This window comes from Ptychodera flava, chromosome 10 (genome assembly GCF_041260155.1).
Source record: "Ptychodera flava strain L36383 chromosome 10, AS_Pfla_20210202, whole genome shotgun sequence".
Classification (NCBI taxonomy): Eukaryota; Metazoa; Hemichordata; class Enteropneusta; family Ptychoderidae; genus Ptychodera; species Ptychodera flava.
This window is the reverse complement of record NC_091937.1, coordinates 5,687,045-5,708,299: the sequence shown is the minus strand read 5'-3', so window position 1 is coordinate 5,708,299 and position 21,255 is coordinate 5,687,045. Positions and strand designations below refer to the sequence as shown.

General features: G+C 36.5%; 1 protein-coding gene across 23 annotated transcripts in view; it reads right to left on the bottom strand.

Annotated features, from left to right (window-relative positions):
• LOC139141848 (dystrophin-like) overlaps positions 1 to 21,255 on the bottom strand; it is a 281,115-nt gene that overhangs the window by 184,946 nt on the left and 74,914 nt on the right. For all 23 annotated transcript variants that reach the window (XM_070711564.1, XM_070711567.1, XM_070711563.1 and 20 more), the window contains exons 2-3: positions 15,867 to 15,928; positions 8,365 to 8,457 (exon numbers count right to left, since the gene is read on the bottom strand). In XM_070711564.1, coding sequence (XP_070567665.1) covers positions 8,365 to 8,457; positions 15,867 to 15,928 — 155 coding nt within the window. The remainder of the gene's footprint in view (positions 1 to 8,364; positions 8,458 to 15,866; positions 15,929 to 21,255) is intronic.

Here is a 21,255-nt window from a genome sequence, read left to right as displayed (position 1 = left end):
ATTAATATGCAGTCCTGGATTGCTTTTACTCATTCACTGGTCACATCTAATCATTACATTCAAATGAAATTGCTTGGCTAAGTTAATGAAATATGGATCATTATGCTCCTAATGCAGTTTGTAAGTGTTGACTTTTCCATATGGTAGCAATATTGCTGTCACGTATTTCACAAATATTAGCACCAAGCAAACAAACCTTCATGTTCCATTATTTATTCCCACTTGTTTCTTACCAAGTCTGTCTCAACCCAATATAGGTCGGATTTTGTTTTTCTGTCTCAGCTGTATCCAGATTACCTTATGATTGGTTATTGCGAATCATGTTAGAACATACCATAGCATGTGAAATATTTAATCTATAAATGCCAAAAATTTATACTGATTTTGCAAAAAAATTAATGTCCTTTCACATTGAAACATGACACTACCTACATTTGCAAAAACAGGACGGGCAAAATTTAAATGAACTTTCTTCCACAAAGAATATCTCTGTAGGAGTCAAAATCTTGGTAGATCAAATAAATTGCATTACAATTTACAGCCTATAGGTACTAGTATATGGTGCTGCTTGCCTCAATGTAAAACCTTTAAAAAGTTTGTAGAAAAGTGCATCATGGAGTGGGATACATGTAACGATGGTACATGGTAGAAAAGCCATTACCCGTCAAAGATGTGAAGTCAAATCTCTGATACATGCAGACTAACTGATTTTTTTATCGGAAATAACTGTCATGTTGGCTTGCACTATTGTTTGCCCTCAAACTGGATGTTGCTAACATGTCATTAAACAGCAATTGCTCAATCATTAAATCACATCTTCACAATATTAAGGTAATCACTGAATTGTACGTATCAAATAGATTGGTATCAGACAGTCATTCTACCAGACAATTAGGACAGATAATCATACACAAACACTGATGAATACAAAGAGGTGAATTTACGTGTGCATCTTCGGTGCCTAAAATTGCTTGGATGTGTGTAGAATCATCACTTATTCTGACCTCATGCAACCTCATGTAAGTTAACATATGACAGCGTTTTTGCTAAGGTTTGGGAAGATAGTTATTAGGTAAATGGTACTGGAACCCAAGTGACACTTCTATTATCCTCTTATATAGTTAAACCGTATTTACTGGCGTATGAGCTCATGTGTGAGCAAGCACCAACTTTAACTGAAAGTTTCAAATCAAGGTGATGTATGGGCAAACACCCACCCAAATTTTTTACGGTTTTGAGGGGACTGGGAATAAAAGTTTTGAAATTATTGTGGGTCTCATGCTTTCTAAATTTTTTGTTATGTGGGTAGTTCTCTTTTCATATTTGGCTGTCTTTAAAAGGGCCATTTGTAATGTGTTTAAAGCCGCACTTTTCAATCCCAGGTTCTCGCATTAGTGGAGTTCTCCTCCCAGTCAAACACATGGCCAGTACGATGTTTGATTTCTATTACATTAATTACACAAACTGATTTCAATCTTTTGTCACCTTTTGCTAATCCTGCAAATAGCCGTTTGATTGACGGTCGGTTCAAATTGCCAACAGTCATTTATTCCCCAGCACCACATTCGAATTTCCTTAAAAAACGTCTTCCAGTCATGTTAGAATTTGAATATAACCACAGAGTTCGATCGGCAGCAGCTTCGTGCTGGCCGCTTGGCAGTCTGTCAGCGTTTTTGCGGCCGGGGAAAACTAAAAAGTGGCATTTTCTGGAGCGTGTGCCCTCATGTTGCCTGTTTGGTGTCCACTTACACAATGAATGCCGCCATAGGTTGGCACCCTTTTAAAGGGAGGCTCCGGCTTTAATATCAGACAAATTTGACAACAAATTATGAACAGTAGCAAAGTTGCACTTTGTACCTTCTTTTTGATTACAATGAAACAGATCATACTTGAACATGCCAGGAGTGGGTCTGGGAAAGCGCAAATCCAAACTTCAGAGGACAATCACACACATACACCCAATGACCCGGATAAATACATTATTTACAGAGGGAAACTCTGGTGACACGACTGGGGAACTCCTGTAAACCCAAGTAAACACTGCAGATGTATGCGTTTTCAAAGGATGTAATACACTATTGCAGTATTTTGATTGTGTTCCTTCAGTTTGATACATCACTGGTCCATAATATATTGCATATTTCTATATATCTTTGTGTCTTGACTGTTAGAATTATTAGAATTTTAGACCTAAAGACTGATATAATTAAAAACAAGTCATCGTTGATGACACAGTCCCCACTTGTTAATGGGTACTTTGATTACATGTCCTCAGAGAGGATAGAGTCCTCTTCATTAATTAGGTCTGTGATAAAAATACTTTGATACAGATGACGCTCAATGGCCAAGAATGAGTTCCATGGTGATGAAAACATAAAACCAATGTAGGCCACCATCCTAAAGTTCAGAAAATGAGTCAACTAGGAATTAATCAACAGGATGTGCAAAACATTTGTGCACACAATTCTAACACTTGACAGATTATCACTGGTACCATATTTCATAAAGTTTGATGCAGTATTTACAACACTATGAGATCAACATCTGTATCAAGTTTCATCATATTTGACGTTGTATTAATTTATGGCTATATCACCCTAATTAGGAAAGTTCATTACTTATGCAATTACAAATTAATTAAAATGACACTGATAAATGTCTTTTTCAATGTTAAAGCAATGTGAGCTTAACATCAGTTATCATCTGTATAAAGTTTCATGAATTGATGCAGTACATATTTCTTGACATATCAGCCTACTTATGAAACTTCAATAATTGACATGTTACTGCTACATGACATGAAACAAATTGACGAGCATATGTATGAAATACTCATAGGTCAATGTCCTTGTACCAACTTTGAATGATACTGGTGGAAATTGTCTGATTATGGCTCTGTACATTTGAAAATTGTAACAAAATCACCGCCATGCAGCAATATTTGATCTTACTGTTTCAAAACTCAACACGTATATGTATGACGTAAGTCAATGTACATGTACCAACTTTGAATAAGATCAGTTGAGACTTGCCAGAGTTATGGCTCTCGACATGAAACAACCATAACAAAATTGCTACCATGTGGCCATATTGGACCATCTCGTGAAACCAATCGACATACATAAATAAGTCAATGTCCTTGTACCAACTTTGAATAAATTTGCTTGATGCATGTCTGAGTTATGGTTCCGGACATGAAAAAATCGGAAAAAAAATGGCCACACGGCGGCCATATTGGATTGTATCATAAAACAAATCAATGTGCATATGTATGACATAGGTCACTGTCCTTGTACAATGATTAAAATTGGTGAATAAAATAAGTTGAGACATGCCCAAGTTTTGGCTAAGGACACGAAAAAATTGTAACAAAATGGCTGCCATGCAGCCATATTGGATCATATCATGAAACAAATTGAAATACATATGTATGACATAGGTTAATGTCCTTGTACCAACTTTGAATAAAATCGATTGAGATATGCCTGAGAGTATATATGGCTCTGTACATGAAAAAGTCGTAACAAAATGGCCGCAAGGCAGCCATATTGGATCGTATCACATAACAAATTGACATGCATATGTATGACATTAGTCAATCTCCTTGTACCAACTTTGAATAAAATCGGTCAAAACATATCTGAGTTATGGCTCTGTACATGAAAACATCGTAATAAAATGGCTGCCTAGCGGCCATATTGGATCGTATCACATAACAAATTGACGTATATATGTATAACAAATTGACGTGCATATCTATGACATTGGTCAATGTCCTTGTACCAACTTTGAATAAAACCGGCTGAAACATGTCTGAGTTATGGCTCTGTACATGAAAAAATCGTAATAAAATGGCCGCCTGGCGGCCATATTGGATTGTATCACAAAACAAATTGACGTGCATATCTATGACATTGGTCAATGTCCTTGTACCAAGTTTGAATAAAATCGGTTGAAACATGTCTGAGTTATGGCTCTGTACATGAAAAAATCGTAATAAAATGGCCGCCTGGCGGCCATATTGGATCGTATCACAAAACAAATTGACGTGCATTACTATGACATTAGTCAATGTCCTTGTACCAACTTTGAATAAAATCGGTTGAAACATGTCTGAGATATGGCTCTATACATGAAAAAATCGTAATAAAATGGCCGCCTGGCGGCCATATTGGATCGTATCACAAAACAAATTGACGTGCATATCTATGACATTAGTCAATGTCCTTGTACCAACTTTGAATAAAATCGGTTGAAACATGTCTGAGTTATGGCTCTATACATGAAAAAATCGTAATAAAATGGCCGCCTGGCGGCCATATTGGATCGTATCACAAAACAAATTGACGTGCATATCTATGACATTGGTCAATGTCCTTGTACCAACTTTGAATAAAATCGGTTGAAACATGTCTGAGTTATGGCTCTGTACATGAAAAAATCGTAATAAAATGGCCGCCTGGCGGCATATTGGATCGTATCACAAACAAATAAACGTGCATCTGTATGACATATGTAGTAATCCTTGTACCAAGTTTGAATGAAATCGCTTCTTGCATCTCTGAGATATCTGCGTGAACGGACGGACGGACGCACACACGCACGCACGCACGGACATGACCAAACCTATAAGTCCCCCCGGACGGTGTCCGTGGGGACTAAAATGCTAATGCTCTTCACTTTCTGATGACAACCGATATGATTTTGGACAAAATGTAATCACAGGTAAATTGTACAGATTTGAAATATGTGATCAAAGATGAGGTGTTTGTTGACAGGGTAGATGTACTCTCTTATTCTCTGTGGCACTTCCCTACTTCATACCTCCTTATTCATTACATTTCAATGCATTTAAGGTCAGACATGAAAATTTCCTTTCTGTCAAATATCATCCAAAATACCTCTATGACATCATACAGGCAAATTTGTGAAAAGTTACATACTATTACTACAGTCTTAAAATCACTACCTCAGAAATTGAGAAATGTTCATCCATGACTACCTCACAGGAGACAGATTAATTATATTGAAGATTCACCTGGTCTGTTTTGTGTCTTCATCACTCAAGGTAACTCTCCACACTGGTTAGATTGTAAAGGCTGGCATATCAATTGTACTCTATTTACATGTAAAATGTTTGGATGTTTTGAATGATAGCAATGAAGCTAATGTTTGGTGATAAGCCTACAATGAATGGACAGACCTAAGTCAGTTAAGTCTTGGATCAAACTCTATGAAGCCTTGAAATCATGCTGGTCAATACACTTTTCAAACCACTCAGCCCTAAAATCCCTTTATAGCCCACAGTTCAAATTACTTCCTGAGGCTATCTAGACAGACTGTGTCATTTATGATTTTAAGTGAAATGAGTGATGTAGACAGAAGAATGAAGCTGTATGATGATGTTGTACAGAAAGTTATACTAAAAATTCACATCCAAATGAAGTACCAACGAGCTGATATTAAATAGATGATTCAAAAACATTTTTGCAACTTCAATGTTGGTTTGTTTACAGTGTTGCAAACACATTGACACTGCTTATCAATGATTGAAATGCATTCTTTGGATAAATCAAACCGTTCGACCAATCAGATTCCTGCATGCTACTGTAAAATCCATGGCAACAGCCAATCACAAGTAGGAATTCTCTATGTCTACATCTCTAGCGATGGGAACTTTTTATTATGTAATACAATGTCCCTTTTATTTTCTTTCCAATTGCATGACAGTTTCCATTTAATAACCTTAGGGAAGAGCCCAAAATCATAGGCAGGTCAACTTCAAGAGTAGTCAACTGGGTCATTTCACACGTTGCTAAGTTACACAGAACAGGAAGATAAACACTTTTTATCTTTATGATCAGCAATATGCATTGCCATAATATTCTACTCCTCATGTCTGCTGGACCACTGCTCAAGATTTATTGACTCTGGATTGTCAAATACTTCAGAACTATGTTTACTGCAGATAAGAATTTCCAATGCACTGATGTTAGTCGTATATCAATCACAACAAAAAATGCCATGTGTATCATTGACCCTGAGCTGTAACAGCTAAAGAACAAAAATTGCTATCTTTTTTATCTTCAATTGCTTTGGATTCCCATGTCTATGTACATGAATGTCATAGTGGTCTGATGGTAGATAGCTAAGTCAGTGTTTCATCTTGTCTGCAAGACTGCTAAATTCCCACAATTCCATCTGCAACACTGAAGGGAGATTAGCCCAACAATGGCACAACAACATATCATACAACTTCCTAATTATTGTGAACAAATTACATTTCAAAGCCCCCTCAACAATTCAAAAGCTCCCTATGAAATCAGGATATGATCCCCACTCCTCCCTTTTGCTGAAGCATCCTGGGTAATTCAGTGGCAGCTGTGCTTCAAAACTCAATTATTTGAAAACCACATCGCCAACAAGGTGATGAAACTTTTTTTCTTATCTGCTTCCATGAAAGTTTTTTTAATCGAGTTGGACATTATGGCTACTGTATGTGTGCCTGGTACCAGTGTTTGTGAGATTAGCTGTATTCCCTGAAATATCTCTTACTTCTTAAAATATTACCTGGTTCTTGCTATGTATATCAAATTTGAAAAATTCACATTTCTGAACTTTTGCCAATTTTTTAGCACTGGAATTTATGGCATTTCATTCTTGATAGCACCAAAGATTTGTACAATGCATCCTGGAACATCTGTCGAAAACTTAAATAATAAAAACAAAAATCGAACAATATCAAGTTTTGTGAAATATAGCAAATTTCCCTATAATTTACTCAGGTAGAGCTTTTAACACCAATATCACACTGGTATAATTGCAAACTAGACCGACAAAAGACACCTAACAAATTGTACAGGTAGCAGGATCTGCATGCAAAAAAAGTTGGCACTCACTCGAAAGCTGTTTATATCTCTGAAAAGTCACTAATAAACGTTCACTGATTTAACTTCTTGTTTACCACTTCAGATTTGTCAATGGAAAAAATTTATTGTGCAGGTCAGAGGTTAAGCAAATCAAGAAGTCCAGGGATCCAGACCACAGAACACTCATCTGGCATCGAGGACAAGCAGACAAGCTATTACCAGCAAATATTCTGGAAAATGTTTGATAAAGAAAGCACTCAGGAATCCTAAACAAAGTTTGCCAGACCACTACAATTATCTTACTAATGTTCCTAGGACCCTGTGGGACCTGTATCAATCTTGGGTAAACAGATTTGCCCTGCCTTGACAGTGACAAAGATATGGGAGTCAAGGTCAAAGATCATACTGCCACACTTAAGGTAGAACACACCGCAGATATTCCGACTCTCAAATTTCTACAATTTTTTCCTGATCTACCACTTGTGGGGGCTTATTCTAAATCTTGCACTTTATGGAGAAATAAAACAGTAGTTTTTCGAAAATCCAAAATTTTATTTTTACCAGAAAGTTAACACAGGGATTGCGGCCATTTTGAATTTCAAATATCACACAATGTTGAGTAATTTCTTTTTCTAGTTCCAAACTTTGGACGGTGATCCCTGATTTTTATTGTTGAATTGGTAAGAGAATGGTTGAAAGTTTCATTTAGGAAAATTTGATCAAAAGTTTGAGTCTTTCACTTTTGAGGCGCATACTACCTTAAAACAAAAAGCCCTAGGACTGGTACTGCTACCACTGGCTTTTTTATTCGCAGTAGAGGACGTCTGTGTTTTAAGTTACCTTGGAGTTGACTGGTCTTTGCAGTGAACTACCATAAATTCAAGGCGTGGTCCATGGGAATGTCTAATATAGACCATGGTAATTTTTGTGGTTTCACACTAGCTGGTTAATGCAAATAATTTGTACCTCATGTGTACATGCACAACAATTTGGTGGAAAGGTACAACACCGTAACTGGTAAAACTGGGGCAAAGGTGATTTCAAGCCTACATGCTCATAAACCTGCTTCTTGTTTGCCACCAGGGATAACAGATAAACCTTACAATCCCTTGCCCGGATTATTCCACTGAGAAAAAGGGTGATTGTGAGACGAAAAGTTGGACTACACTGTATGATGCCAGACCAGATTTTGTCATTTTGTCTGGCCAGTCACAAAGAATCTGCACAGTGAAAGGTTCATTATGCAAATATTTCAAACCTATTAACACCTAGATTGTATTCTTCTCCAACCAGCTCTCTTGTCTCCTTCTCAACAAATATCTGATATTCTGACCCTACATGACAAGATAAAATCTACCAGAAACTTTTTGCATGTTATCCAAAAAACATAAAGTTCTGATATTCTTTGTCAAAATTAACTATTTAGCACCATATGAAAACTTTCCACAGAGACAAGATAACTGTAGAGATTCAAAAAATAACAGCTAATACTTACCAATGGTTGGCCACATAGTATTTCTAGAAGTGACAACAGCTGTGTACCATCTCTGAGATCTTTGAATAAATCTTTAATTGGAGGTTTATTGGCCTGCAATAAAAGAAACATTAATTAACCACCTTCACTTTTTTGTAAGTTTCAAAATTAGCCCTTTGTTCCCTCTTTCCCTCTCTTTTGGTATACCAATCCTTTTGAAAACAATAGGAATATACTAAAGTCGGTTGGTGAGGGGGATTCAACCCCTTCCTTATCACCCTGTTAAAGAATTCACCTTCAGATATGAAAACGGTGACACTGAGGTACCTTCTGGAATGACACATTACTTCTTTGTTGAAAAAAATATTGTTTTCATACTGTGTGTAACAAAACTGAGGCGAAGAAATCACAAGAAATCTACTCAAGTCAAACGCAGTGCCTCCACACACTGTGTATAGGGACTATTATATGGTTGAAATTTGTATGTTACTAACACATAGACCAACAGACAATGCTTATTGAATGATGAAGTTATAAATGTAATCAGTTACGCCCTATGGTGTGTTTATCTCCTGACATGACACACAAGCTTTCTGAACATAGCATTTTATCTCCATAGTTGTTTCTGGGTAATGATGAACTACAATACAAATCTATACGATACAAAGATGGTTTTCAAGAGTTAGAGGCTCAATTGACCTTTAGCTCTGTCAGATACTGTATAACTTGTGTAAGAATATATCTGCAGGATAAACTACTCTTGCGAGAATTAGTCTGTGAGATTTGAAAATGAAGCTAAATATAGTTTACAATGGCATTATCCTGAAGTAGGTCAAAAGGCTGGTTAGCAGATGTTTTTGCTATCTGCACAATTGATGTCATTATCTCTGTGAAGTGACATAGATCTTAATTTGCTTTGTCAATGTTGATCCTCTAAACGGTAAACACTGGTACATAGTTTGTACAGCACAAGAGTTCACTAGTGTATGGACTCTAATGTAAAGTTGAGTCAGACAATTAACTGCATGACCTTTTCCCTAAATAACTGTATGAAATACCATGCCTAGGGATTAATAAGCACCATCTTCAGGAGTAGTCAGCCATATTTCTCTCATATTTTGAAAAGTAAAGTGTTGTTATCAACTCATTTATTGGTACTTACATGTATGAACATGTCTGACAATCTGGTTGTTACTAAATTAATGAAAATGTAACCCCCACACATTGTGAGCATCACTCCATACAACCAATAAGGCACAATTTTCTAAATCTATAACATGACCAACTGACCTTAAAAGTTAGAATTGATGAACATAAGGGAAAGGAATTTTTCAAAGTTCACAATATTTAGTTAGCTGTGACTTCATGATGACAATTCTCAAGGTCATGCAAAATTACAGTTTCATGTGTTACAAATATTAATTTCAATATTTACCAGTCTTTAAAAAAGTAGCATTCATATGATAAGATGATATGTATCACACAAGATGATATGATCTGAAATCACACTGGTCCTCTCTGGAAATCAGTACATTTTTGACTGAGGGAGCTAACCAGTATAAATATGAATGAATAAATAAATAATTAAATAAATAAAATGAAAATGCCTAATTGACAAATATTACCATTTTCTTTTATGAAAATGACCATTTAACAAATCGACAGGGAAAAGACAAAAAGCAAGAGTCCTGATTACAAAGTGCCTTATGTTCAGGATAACATTTCAGTCTCCATTACGCAGGTGTCTGTATAACAGAGGTGCATAATGTGAGTAGTTCCACAGACTCATGATTACAAAAATGACTTGATTGGCTAAGTAAAATGAGATCTCAAGTGCAATACTGAAATGCTCCATCACATTTCATCACTTTGCTAAAAAGACATACAGGATTTCTAAATTAATAATGTCAATGACACAGTTTCCTATTATCAGGAATTATTAGACATATTTTTGAAAAGCAGACAAATTCAATGATTTATTTTATAGAATTAATGATTTCTAAACTTTCTAACTATCATCACATGGTTAAACTAAAATGACGGCTATGCCACAGCCATAAAAACAAAGGAACTTCACTTCCTCAACTGCAGTGGAACGTTCCCGATGCTCCACCTTGTGAACACATGGTGCAGTGAATCAAAATGATTTGAAACAGTTTCTATTCATGGCATGTGAAATATTTGTTAGCTGGTCTCTTCAAATGGCAACAACTCAAACAGGCTTTGTTTCTGAAGGGAGAACAGAAATGAAACACAGCAAGTTCAAGGCCTTGTAAATATGGCTTCCATTTCAACAGCTTTCTGCTCACTTTTGCAAGTGGAATTTCTCAATGATGTGTACATTATCCAGCTGACGGGAGATGTCAATTCATTTATATCTGGTTGAATAACCCTAAAATTAAACTGAATTCAATTTCATGAACATGACCTATGGAATTTTCCACCATTACACTTCCTTTACACACTATATCATTCACAAGTTCATTGTCAGTGAGGAGTCTACATTACAGTTTCATCTGCTGTTGAAGACACGCTGCACTTCTGTACAACATGGAAATTGATGAAATGAAAATCTACGTTGGAAGAAAAAGCGATATATGCTAAATCTTGAATTATGATCATTCAACTGTGACAGCTGGGATCGAACATAATTGAACATAAAATTAATTCAAATGTCATTACACAAATTCTAACAAACCTGTCTAAACTAGTTTTGCACAAATTCATCTAATTCTATTCTATTCTATTCACCACAAGCATAATCATATAAAAATTTTTTGTTAAATTTTATTATGGAAAATATTTTATCACTATAATTTGTAAACCTCTGCATTCCAATCTTTGTAATCAACAGATTGTGTCTCACAAAGTTGTTGAAAATATTTCTCTGTATGTGGCTTTCTCAACAATGTAGATTTTAGATTCAATATTCTAATTTATCCCAGTCATTTTGAAAATTATAGAATAGGTTTTCAATGACCAGTCATGGCTACTGCGCAATGGGCAGACTTTGATGGATAATAACATAATTAAATATATGTTGTGCATTATTTCTGGCTGGGTAAAACAATGAAAATTTTGATGTTGAGTCACATTTAAACAGCATGTTAAAATGCGATCAAGATTTTTAAGTTACACTGTTTGTCCTCCTGACTTGCCAATGCCCTTGCCTTGATCTGAACCTATCAGGTACATCAGGAGACATAAATGCCTTTGCTTTATCAACGTCAAACTGGGGACATTAAACCCTGAAAGCTTATAACCGCAATGAACCTTCACCTGCCAGAGAAATTGCTCATTTACCAAGCAACTTAACACCATATGGTCTATGTCTAGATAAGCAATGTTGCATTAGGATGGACCAGCACATATGGATCGAGTCATCTTATTGGTGAGTTTCTTTGGTTGATATCAACAATGTCAATGTCTATGGACAGATTTCATGAACACCATAGAACTTTCCAACAAAGATAAATTTAAAACAAAATTCACAAAATAATTTGAACACCCACAGGAAAAATGTTTCAGTGAGTACTTTCATAGAACTGATCATAATGGTCACTTTGTTACAATATCGCATACTGTATTGTAACCACCTCATCCGCAGTCTGTATTCTAATTCGCCAATTGATAGTCACGTGGAATGCGTTCTTTTGTGCTGATCCACGTAAACGACGTCATCAGGCATCATTCGTTTGAACTGTTGCCTGCCAGGCATCAGTTCTGAAAAATGATGCCCGCTGACGTCAAAAACGATATTTGACGCGAACGCGGACCGGAATGTAAACAAAGATGTCGTCTGCGGCCGATCGAAACGATAATTCAGAAATTTCTTGGTTTATTCTACTTTCTGAAGAAGAATTGAATGCTTTGGTTTCCAACAAGGACTCGATACGGACAAAAACTATAATCAAAGGTGAATTGAACGTTTTGCAGAAGTATTGCGGTCTTTTTAGGAAAAACTTTTTCTTACTGAACCACTCAAACATATTACATCATAGACCTACATGCGACAAGTTTTGTGTATAGTACGTTCTTATGCATGGCTACGGATGAGGTGTGTTACAAAACACATATTGACTGGCTATGAGGGCAACAGCATACGTCTTAACCCCTCGGGCCTGTGAGTCACCCCCAAACGACATCATCAGGCATCATTCGTTTGAACTGTTGACTGTTTCCCTCGGCCTACGGCGTCGGGAAACAGTCTGTTTTTGGGGGTGACTCACAGTCTCTCGGGGTACAGACGAATGCTGTTGCCCTCATAGCCAGTCAATATGTGTATACTGTATCATGTGCAACAGACAAGCTTTTGTTGACAGCAATTGATTCAGGCTAATTTTGTATATTGTATGCCTTTGCTTATTGCTGCATCTCATGGTTGGATCATTCAACAAGTGATTTTTTTATACTTTTATACTTCATAACATTTATGGCAACAAAGTACAAATTTCACCATTCCTGTATGCATAATTTTTGAATGTATCCTAAAATAAGCTCTCTTTGATATTTATACACATACCAAATATGAGCTAAAAATTTGACAAATTCTTACTTTTGCATACTTACGATGTAACTGTCACGTCACAGGGAATCAGCTCAACAAAATCTACATCAACATATGAATGATTTATTTTTTGCCAGATTTTAATATTAGGCTGAACCACTTTATCCAAAGTATGCTTCATTTTAATTTACACCATGCTTTCCACTAGTTGCAATTCTGAAGGGTTCATGAGGTAAATTGCCCTTGCCTCTCTGAGGATTTCATGTCAAATCTTGAAGTATTGAAATGACTAACGTGAAATTCCATACAATCAAAACCTTGTAAACATGGCCAATTTTGGACATTTCAACAAATGGCTTTTGATATTACCATGGCAACTAGGCTGCTTTCGCTCAAGAGTTTGACAAATAAAGCAAATGTCACTATGTTTCTGCTAAGCACAGGCAAGACACATCTGGATCATTTTCCATGTGATATGGAACAAGGACTTTTGTGAAGAATCAGGAATACATTCCAGTATTTTTCACATGGAAGACATAAATTCCATATGCTGTTTATGGGAACAGCATTGTTTGTCATCGTAATGGGAGGAGGAAGGAAGATATAATCTGCACCTGACACTTTCTATTGCTGAAAAATCTCAACAAAAGTTCAATAAAAATTTTCCATCGCTAATAACCAGGAATAGCTCTTTCACACATGGTGTTCTCTGTCAATGATTGAATACTTATTCTTTGTCAGTGGTGCATGTACAGCGTATACAGAAATACAGGTATCTGTGCTCTGTGATCAATGTTTACACAGGGTTCATATACCAAACATTTCTCAGAACCACTGAGAGTACATCAGCCGTAACAAACATCAGCAGCAGCGACTATTCTGAGAACAGCTGAACCTTTGATATTACACAATATTGCAAAATATATGAGTTCTTAATAGAATATATGAGATTGTAATACCACTGAAATGATTTTGTATCTTGTGTTGTTTTTATCTTTTCAGAGTATCCCCTAATGCATCAAGTAATGAGATTACAGAAGGAAGTCTGTTCATTGAGTTGAAATATTGAAAAATTGAAATGACAAGTACTCTCTAAAAACCTGCTACAAAAATATTTGATTATAGAACTTATGATTGGATGTCAAAGGTTTTACTACAAAAATCTTTCATGTGTAACTTTCTATAAATTATCCATGGAGTGGTTTTGCTGCAGAAACTGATCATCAAGTACAGTTCTCTACATGTTACATAGTACACATTTTCATGTGTTTTTAATTTTCACAGGCAAATGACATCGTCGAGTCAAAAAGGCTTATTTTGTCCTCTATATTCATTCCATATCATTTCTGATAAATGTTAAGATTTGTTGATGAGCAGTTTCAGGTGTAGTAAATATGGAGACGAACTTCTTTAAACAACTTTTGGTCTTTTTTTCATCCTTGGCTACAAATCTATACATACACTAAATTTTTAAAGATTAACTTTCATCAAATGCTTGTACACATGTAGTGTACCAATGACAGGTGCACCACTGGTTTTGTTGGAGTCCTAAGGCAGTAAATGTTGTAAGGGTATCTTCAATTATTTTTCAAAGATTCCAGTAGTTTCTCAGCATAATCACATCAGTGAACAAAACAAAATGTTACCGTGTATTTCCAGTCATTAGCCCGTATTCCAAAACAAGGGGCAGTGACATGGTATAGTATACACTCCCGTTTTCTCACACTTATTGAAGAAACTCGTCACTGGTCCAAAAACCACCAGAAATGCAACCACAAAATTGCACAAGTGCAAATAATTTGGAACTGAAACTTTGCTCAATAGTCTGGAAGTCATCATCTGTGATTTTACATTACATATCTCATTTTCTGCACAGCCTATTTCAAAATGTTAATTTCCTTGATCCATCACAGACCGTAGTATTTGATTTGGTAGTTTGGTCACAATATAATTGTTCACATAGCTGAATTGACTGAAGCTAAAAGATCAAAATGGCTCCCGTTCTCATAGCAACATCACGGCAAATGTTAAGGTCAAAGTTCACCTACTTACCCTAGCATAGTTGGCACGTATGTTATAACTTTATGAGCAGATTGGTATTGTAATGAGAAATTAATAAAATTGGAATTACAGGTTGCACTAGGACTGGATTTATTTGAATTTTGGTCTCACAATGGATATACAGAGTATTACTTCAAGATGGTAAAAAGTGGCTGCAGAATGGGTTGGTTCATTTGTTTCATACCATGCATCAGCAATAAACCTGCTGATGTTGTCAATTTTTACATTGTCAATATGCAAAAATATAACATTTAGCAAAGGATTTGAGAAAAATTTGGACATTTCACTAGATGACTGAAATGATTCCTTTTTTGACAACCACAGCTATGATGAAAACCATAAAAATCAAAGTCACAGGGATCCAAAAGAATAAATAAAACACCGCAACAGACAAAATATGTTTAAATTTCTGTCAACGATAACTAATGCCAACATGCAATACTCTACTTAACAAACTTCAAATTGTGATCAGAGCTATCAGAGTTCTTAGTATTAATTTCCATATTAGACTTTACTGGTATCCAGGTACAAAATGGATTAACAATATTGAAGTCAACTGCTACAGTTGTAAAGCTTCAATACAAGATTCCTATCAAATTAATGTGAAAAATACTGATTTGTAGAAAGTGACGTATGAAATTGACCTCGGCAGAAATTTCTAGCGACAGATTGTCATAGCTTAAATGGCAGTGAAACCTGCAGTTTCCAAGAAAACATATAAAACAGATTAAACCGACATTGTTACTTTATGAAATGGCTGAGGCAAATTTTCCATGAAGCCAACGTTCACACATGATATCACAAAAAATGTATTATCTTGAAAATTCTTCAAAAATTTAAGATGGAAACGGCACCATAATTGATTGAAAAAACATTATTTACATACACTAAAGCTGACATACTGAACACCTGAATCAATCATACAACAGTTTTAGAATACCACGTATTCTCTCACCTTAGTAAGCTGTGAATTTATCCACTTGGAGAAGGTCTTCCGCTGTATATCCTCTCGTTCGTCTGCAATAAATCAAACCGAGACTGGGAAATCAGTGCTGTTATTCCTTTTTTTCTCACAGCATGATGCAAGTTATTCTATAGCATAATATCCATGAAATTATGATGGCTCGGGTTGTGACATTGTGATCTGGAAACGTGGAAGCCATAAAAGGACCACATATGGTCAAAACACTGTAATTTTCCAGCAGGAACAAACCCAACACAGTATGCTCTATCATTACAGGTAATTCTGTAATGTCTATCACAGTACACTCAACCTGTTTTCTTAACAACGGAACTAAAAGAAAGCTGAGGATATGCTCAATTTTATTTATTCTCACATGTATGTAAAATATATACTCGACTGAAAATGTTTATCTTGAACAACTACTAAAAGAAATGCATTTTTATGTGACAGCCATTTCTTGGTATACAGTGAAAAAGCTGAATCATCAATGTATGAAAATTCTCAGAGAGAAAAAAAGATTGTATATCAATATATAATACAAAGATTAATCTTTAAGCTTGGAAGAAACAAAGATGTGAATAGCAGATAAATTGAAAACGAGCATACAGTTACAGGTAGTCATTTTGTTACAGTTTTATAGAAATTGCTCTGCATTTTGTCCAGTGGTTTGTGAATATTAAATTCTTTCTGAAACAGTCACAGGATTTTCGTTTTGTCTTCCAGTGAATGAATTACACTAACAACACGACTAACACTATCACAGGGGATTCACTCAGGAAGTTGAAGCCATTTGGATAGGTTAGTTAAATTCAACACTGCAAACAGCTTTTTACCATCAGGCCATTACACCATGGCATGCACAATTTTTAATGTTTCAGGAAATAGAGGTGACCTGAACCAATGTCTTGTGGTTTTTATAGACACAACATTACAGGGTAGAACTGATTAACCTGGCATTTTTCAGCAAATTTCATTCAGACACAGAGACAGTTCTACTTTAACAGCAAACTCACATAGCACAAAGAATTACAGAGCATCTGTCAGGGCAAATTGTATGGATATTTGTGATTCTTGGTTGATCTACTGTTTTGTTGGAATCAAAACAAATTATTTAGAAAAGCAATCAGAAGTGACAAGTGGTCACGCAGCACAGAGAGATGAGAAGCACATATAATGTTTAATGTGGTCTGGAACCAAACAGATACGTGATGTAACTTGGGCATTCCACTGGTGAGATGGACAGTTGAAGTACAGTGAAAAATTAAGATAGGGAGCGTAAGCAGGGCTTTAAAAGCCTGCTGCAGAACCGTAGTCCAGTATTTATCTAGGGCTGTGGAAAACCTGAAATGCAGGTACAGATCCTAGACTGCTTTATTTACTTTTACAACAACAGTCCTGGGACCACACAAACATGCTACCTCTAAGACAGGAAATTTCAACTTGCTATTGTTCTGTTAAGTTTCCACATAACTACTCTTGTGTATCTTACATGTAAATCTTTCTGTCAAACTTCCCAGTAGTGACTACATGAATTGACTCAAACCACTGTAACAGCTTTAACAAACCTTCAAGGTAAAAAAGTTTGAATGTTCATAGTCGCACACGGAGCATTATTGTAAGAAAGTTATGATTCATTTGAAATTAGCGATTAACCCTTTGAGCAGTGTAATTTTTCCTACCAGAATTTAGTGCAACATTTTACCAATTTTCATGAATTCATCTGCCATTTTTTGACAATTTTGGTCCAAATAAGCACCACATGTCATTGGCTATTTTTTTCATCAAAACCTTGGCAAAAATCTGAAAAATTTTTATAAAGGCAACAAAAATTGACTTTGGTACTCAAAGGGTTAAAATAATAAACATATCCACTCTTCACCTGAGAGATGATCCTAGTCTCCATGGTAACAGAAAACTGAACCATAGCATTGCATAACAAACGTTTTGTTGTTCCATGTAAAATTGACAGTTTAGGGTAATTCCAAATGTTTTTTATTTAATTTTTCTTGTGTTTATCATACACCAAAAGATCCTCAAAAGTTTTAGTACAATCATTTTTTTCATACTGTGAGTCCATGTAATATGGAGAGAGTTGGAGTATACCGTAATATTTCTAATGTAGTATCAAAAAGCAACATTCAGAACCTCATTCTAACTTCCTTCAAAAAGATGACAACTTTACCAACATGACTTTGTATGTAACCAGATACTGGTGTTAAAATTGAAATTACCGGTTTATTGGTTGACTTCTCACCTCAATCTTCTACCAAATTTGTAAAATTATCCCCATAATCATTTTCAACGGTGGGCTTAGATATCCGATTGCTATAGCTAACAGAGCCAGGGGCACGTTGCTGAGACAGAACCGATCTGGTAGCAAAACAGCATGCACTGTTACATATTCGGCATGACCACTTCTTTGGTAATGGTATAATTATCCAGTGGTATATCCTCATCCAATGAAAAATTCAACACAGGATTTGTTGTGATTTGATCGCATGCATACTGTCCTCATAAAACTTCAAGGAGGGTTTTCATGACAACTGTGTCTGTATTATGTGCACCAAATTTGCTGTGCTATATTTTCAACAGATGGTATGGAGGTTGGGTTTTGAAAATGCACACTCTTAATGCTTTTATGTCTTGTCTGGAGAACAGCTGGTAGATTTCACCTGGGGCAGTACTTTGCTGAATATAATTGTTTATTGTTGCGTCTTCATGATTGGAGAACCTATGTTATTAGTCATGACATGATTAAATTCTGCATCTTTACAGGGTAAAAAACAAAAAGTTTTTTGAAGTGTACGGTATTCTCTTTATACACCTAGTGGAAACATAACTTGCTGGTTATCTTATGATCAATGCAACGTTGGAGGTAAATCCCCATAGTCCAGCCATGCATGCAAAAACAGTGAAACAAAATATTACCACCAGTGGAGGTAAATGTGCAATCTTCAACAAAGAACTGTGAGCACCTATCTTGAAAGTAGATGAAGAGTTCTCCAGCTGACAACAACAAAACTCCTACGGTATGAATCATAACTTTCTACCAAGCAGCAAAACTAAAATGTAAAGTAAATTTTCCCCACTGGTGTATATGAAGACATTGGGAAAGGTAGATATGTTTCAACAGTTAAAAAAATTTTCCTCAGGCATGACATTTTTGGAAACCACAGGTATTTTCACACCCGAAATTTCACCTCTAGAGCATCTGTGGAATGCACTGAGTGGGTGGAAGTGGAAGTACATTGATTCAAGGGTGTCCTAATCTGTGTCTGATAGATCACGTATTTTGCAGTAGCTTTTCAGATTGGTGATAACATCACCTCAGCATCACAGAAACACTGTAATGACTTCCACGTTTACAAGTTCAGTGATTTTCTTCCTTGCCTGGCTTCTGTGACCTTGTGTGACCTTTGAAAAACACAGCAGGGTGAAGGAATGATTGATGCTGTGGCAGGTCAGAGTCATGGAATGATATACCCTTTCACTGTTGTCCTTTGGACTCATCCAACATATTAAATTGTGAGGTTGGACCATGGCACATATATGGAAAGGGGGAGTAGGGGGCAAGAAAACAGTTGCATTGCGCTAATGGATTTATGTCAGTACAATAAATCTGTTTTCATGTGGTTTGAAAGATGATATTAACTGAAACGCTGAAAACTGCTCTCAACTCTTCTTGATTCAAATGCTGCATTGTAGCTACATGGACAAGGTTTACCTTGGACAAGCAAGGTTAAACCTATACCAGTGTTGTCCTTAGAAGCCGGTGCCGGGTAAATAACCCGGCTGTTTTGCTTTTTTTCCCGGCTACTTTTAACGTCATTAGATTATTTAATAGACCTGTAATTTCGGGATTGCACTGCCAGCTGTTAGACGGCACACGTACGATTAGCAGTTTCGCGACCCCTTTCCCCGCATGGAACTGCACAAACATAAAACAGTTTCTAAATACCCGTTTGTTGCTTTTTGAGCCCGATCTTGTATATTATATTTTGTTAAATGGTGTGATTGGCTGATGGACGCACCTATGGTGTTGTCTTTGTTACGAGCAGTGTAATTGGTTTGATTAGTATGAAGGTCATCTTAGGTCATGATTTTTAACGATGGCGTCAAAAAAGAAATGTGGCGTCGGCCATGGCACTTTGCTGATGGAATATTTTTTCCCGAAGAAAGCCCGTCCGAAACGTATACTTGATTCCAAAAATATATTTAGTTTAGGTATGAAAAACTTCAATTTCGCTGAATTTGTGAGAAAAAAGCGCGCCGAAAAGATGTTATTTTGATCGACGATTCGAGTTCATGAGACTGCAGCTAGTTTTCCGCCGCCGCGCTGGCTGCCAACGTCACGGTCACTACGAGTAAGATCTTCTCAACAAATGAAGTTATTCTCAGAGCAATACCAACGCATTTTCTAGATTTAAAAAAAAATGAGCTGGAACTGATTTTTTTAGAAGCAACTGTTTATTTGAATGGGTATTTTATTTTCATTGATTATTTTTACGTACTAGAATCCACGGTGACAGGCATGTGTGTTGCCGACCGTTGCCGACTGGCGCATCATCGTCACGGCTCACGGCTTCACCGTGGCGCTGATCCCCTGTTGCTTAAGACAACAGGACAATACGTCGTGGATTCCGGCATGGGTTCAATTTCACTGCGCCTCTCCATGTTCTCCATGTTGGGTTGCCCGATAGTGTATTTCGATGGACCCTCTGAATCATTTTTTCACGGACTCGTGGAGCAAATTTGAAAGAAAATAGAGTTGTTTCCTTCCGACGCCTTGCTGCATATCTGCTTTGATCAAATTTGGGGACAGCGAGACGCGATGATCGTGCGCGGTTTGCATTTAATTTGTTGCAACATTTCTGTCAATCACTCACTTTGTGTCATAAGTTTCAGAAACTATCGCTAGCCTGAAAATTAGCAACGTAGTAAGTTCATAGGCACAGCTGACATGGTAACGTGCCTCTGACTCGACGATGCCGATTTTTCAGACTACACTCAGAGAATCCGAAACTTTCCACACAAAATGAGTGATTGACAGAAATGTTGCAACAAATTTAATGTTAAGCGGGCACTCATCTCGTCTAGTTGTCGCCTAAGCTCAGTCGCGGAGAGTGCTTTCGCAAACATTTTACTATTATCGTTTGCGTATAGAAAACTCATAACAATGAAAAAATGCGTAGAGACTCAATCCAATGCGTAATATTATCACATGCACATGCACAAGCCAAGTTTGTCGTCTCCGAACAAAAAATACGGATTTTATTCTCTGGTCGTTCTACGTCACGACAACCCGCGTCTATGTCATCATTTTGGTGCGTCGGACCTTTTTTTTTGTCGATCTTCGGTGTGCTCGTAAATATGTAAACAA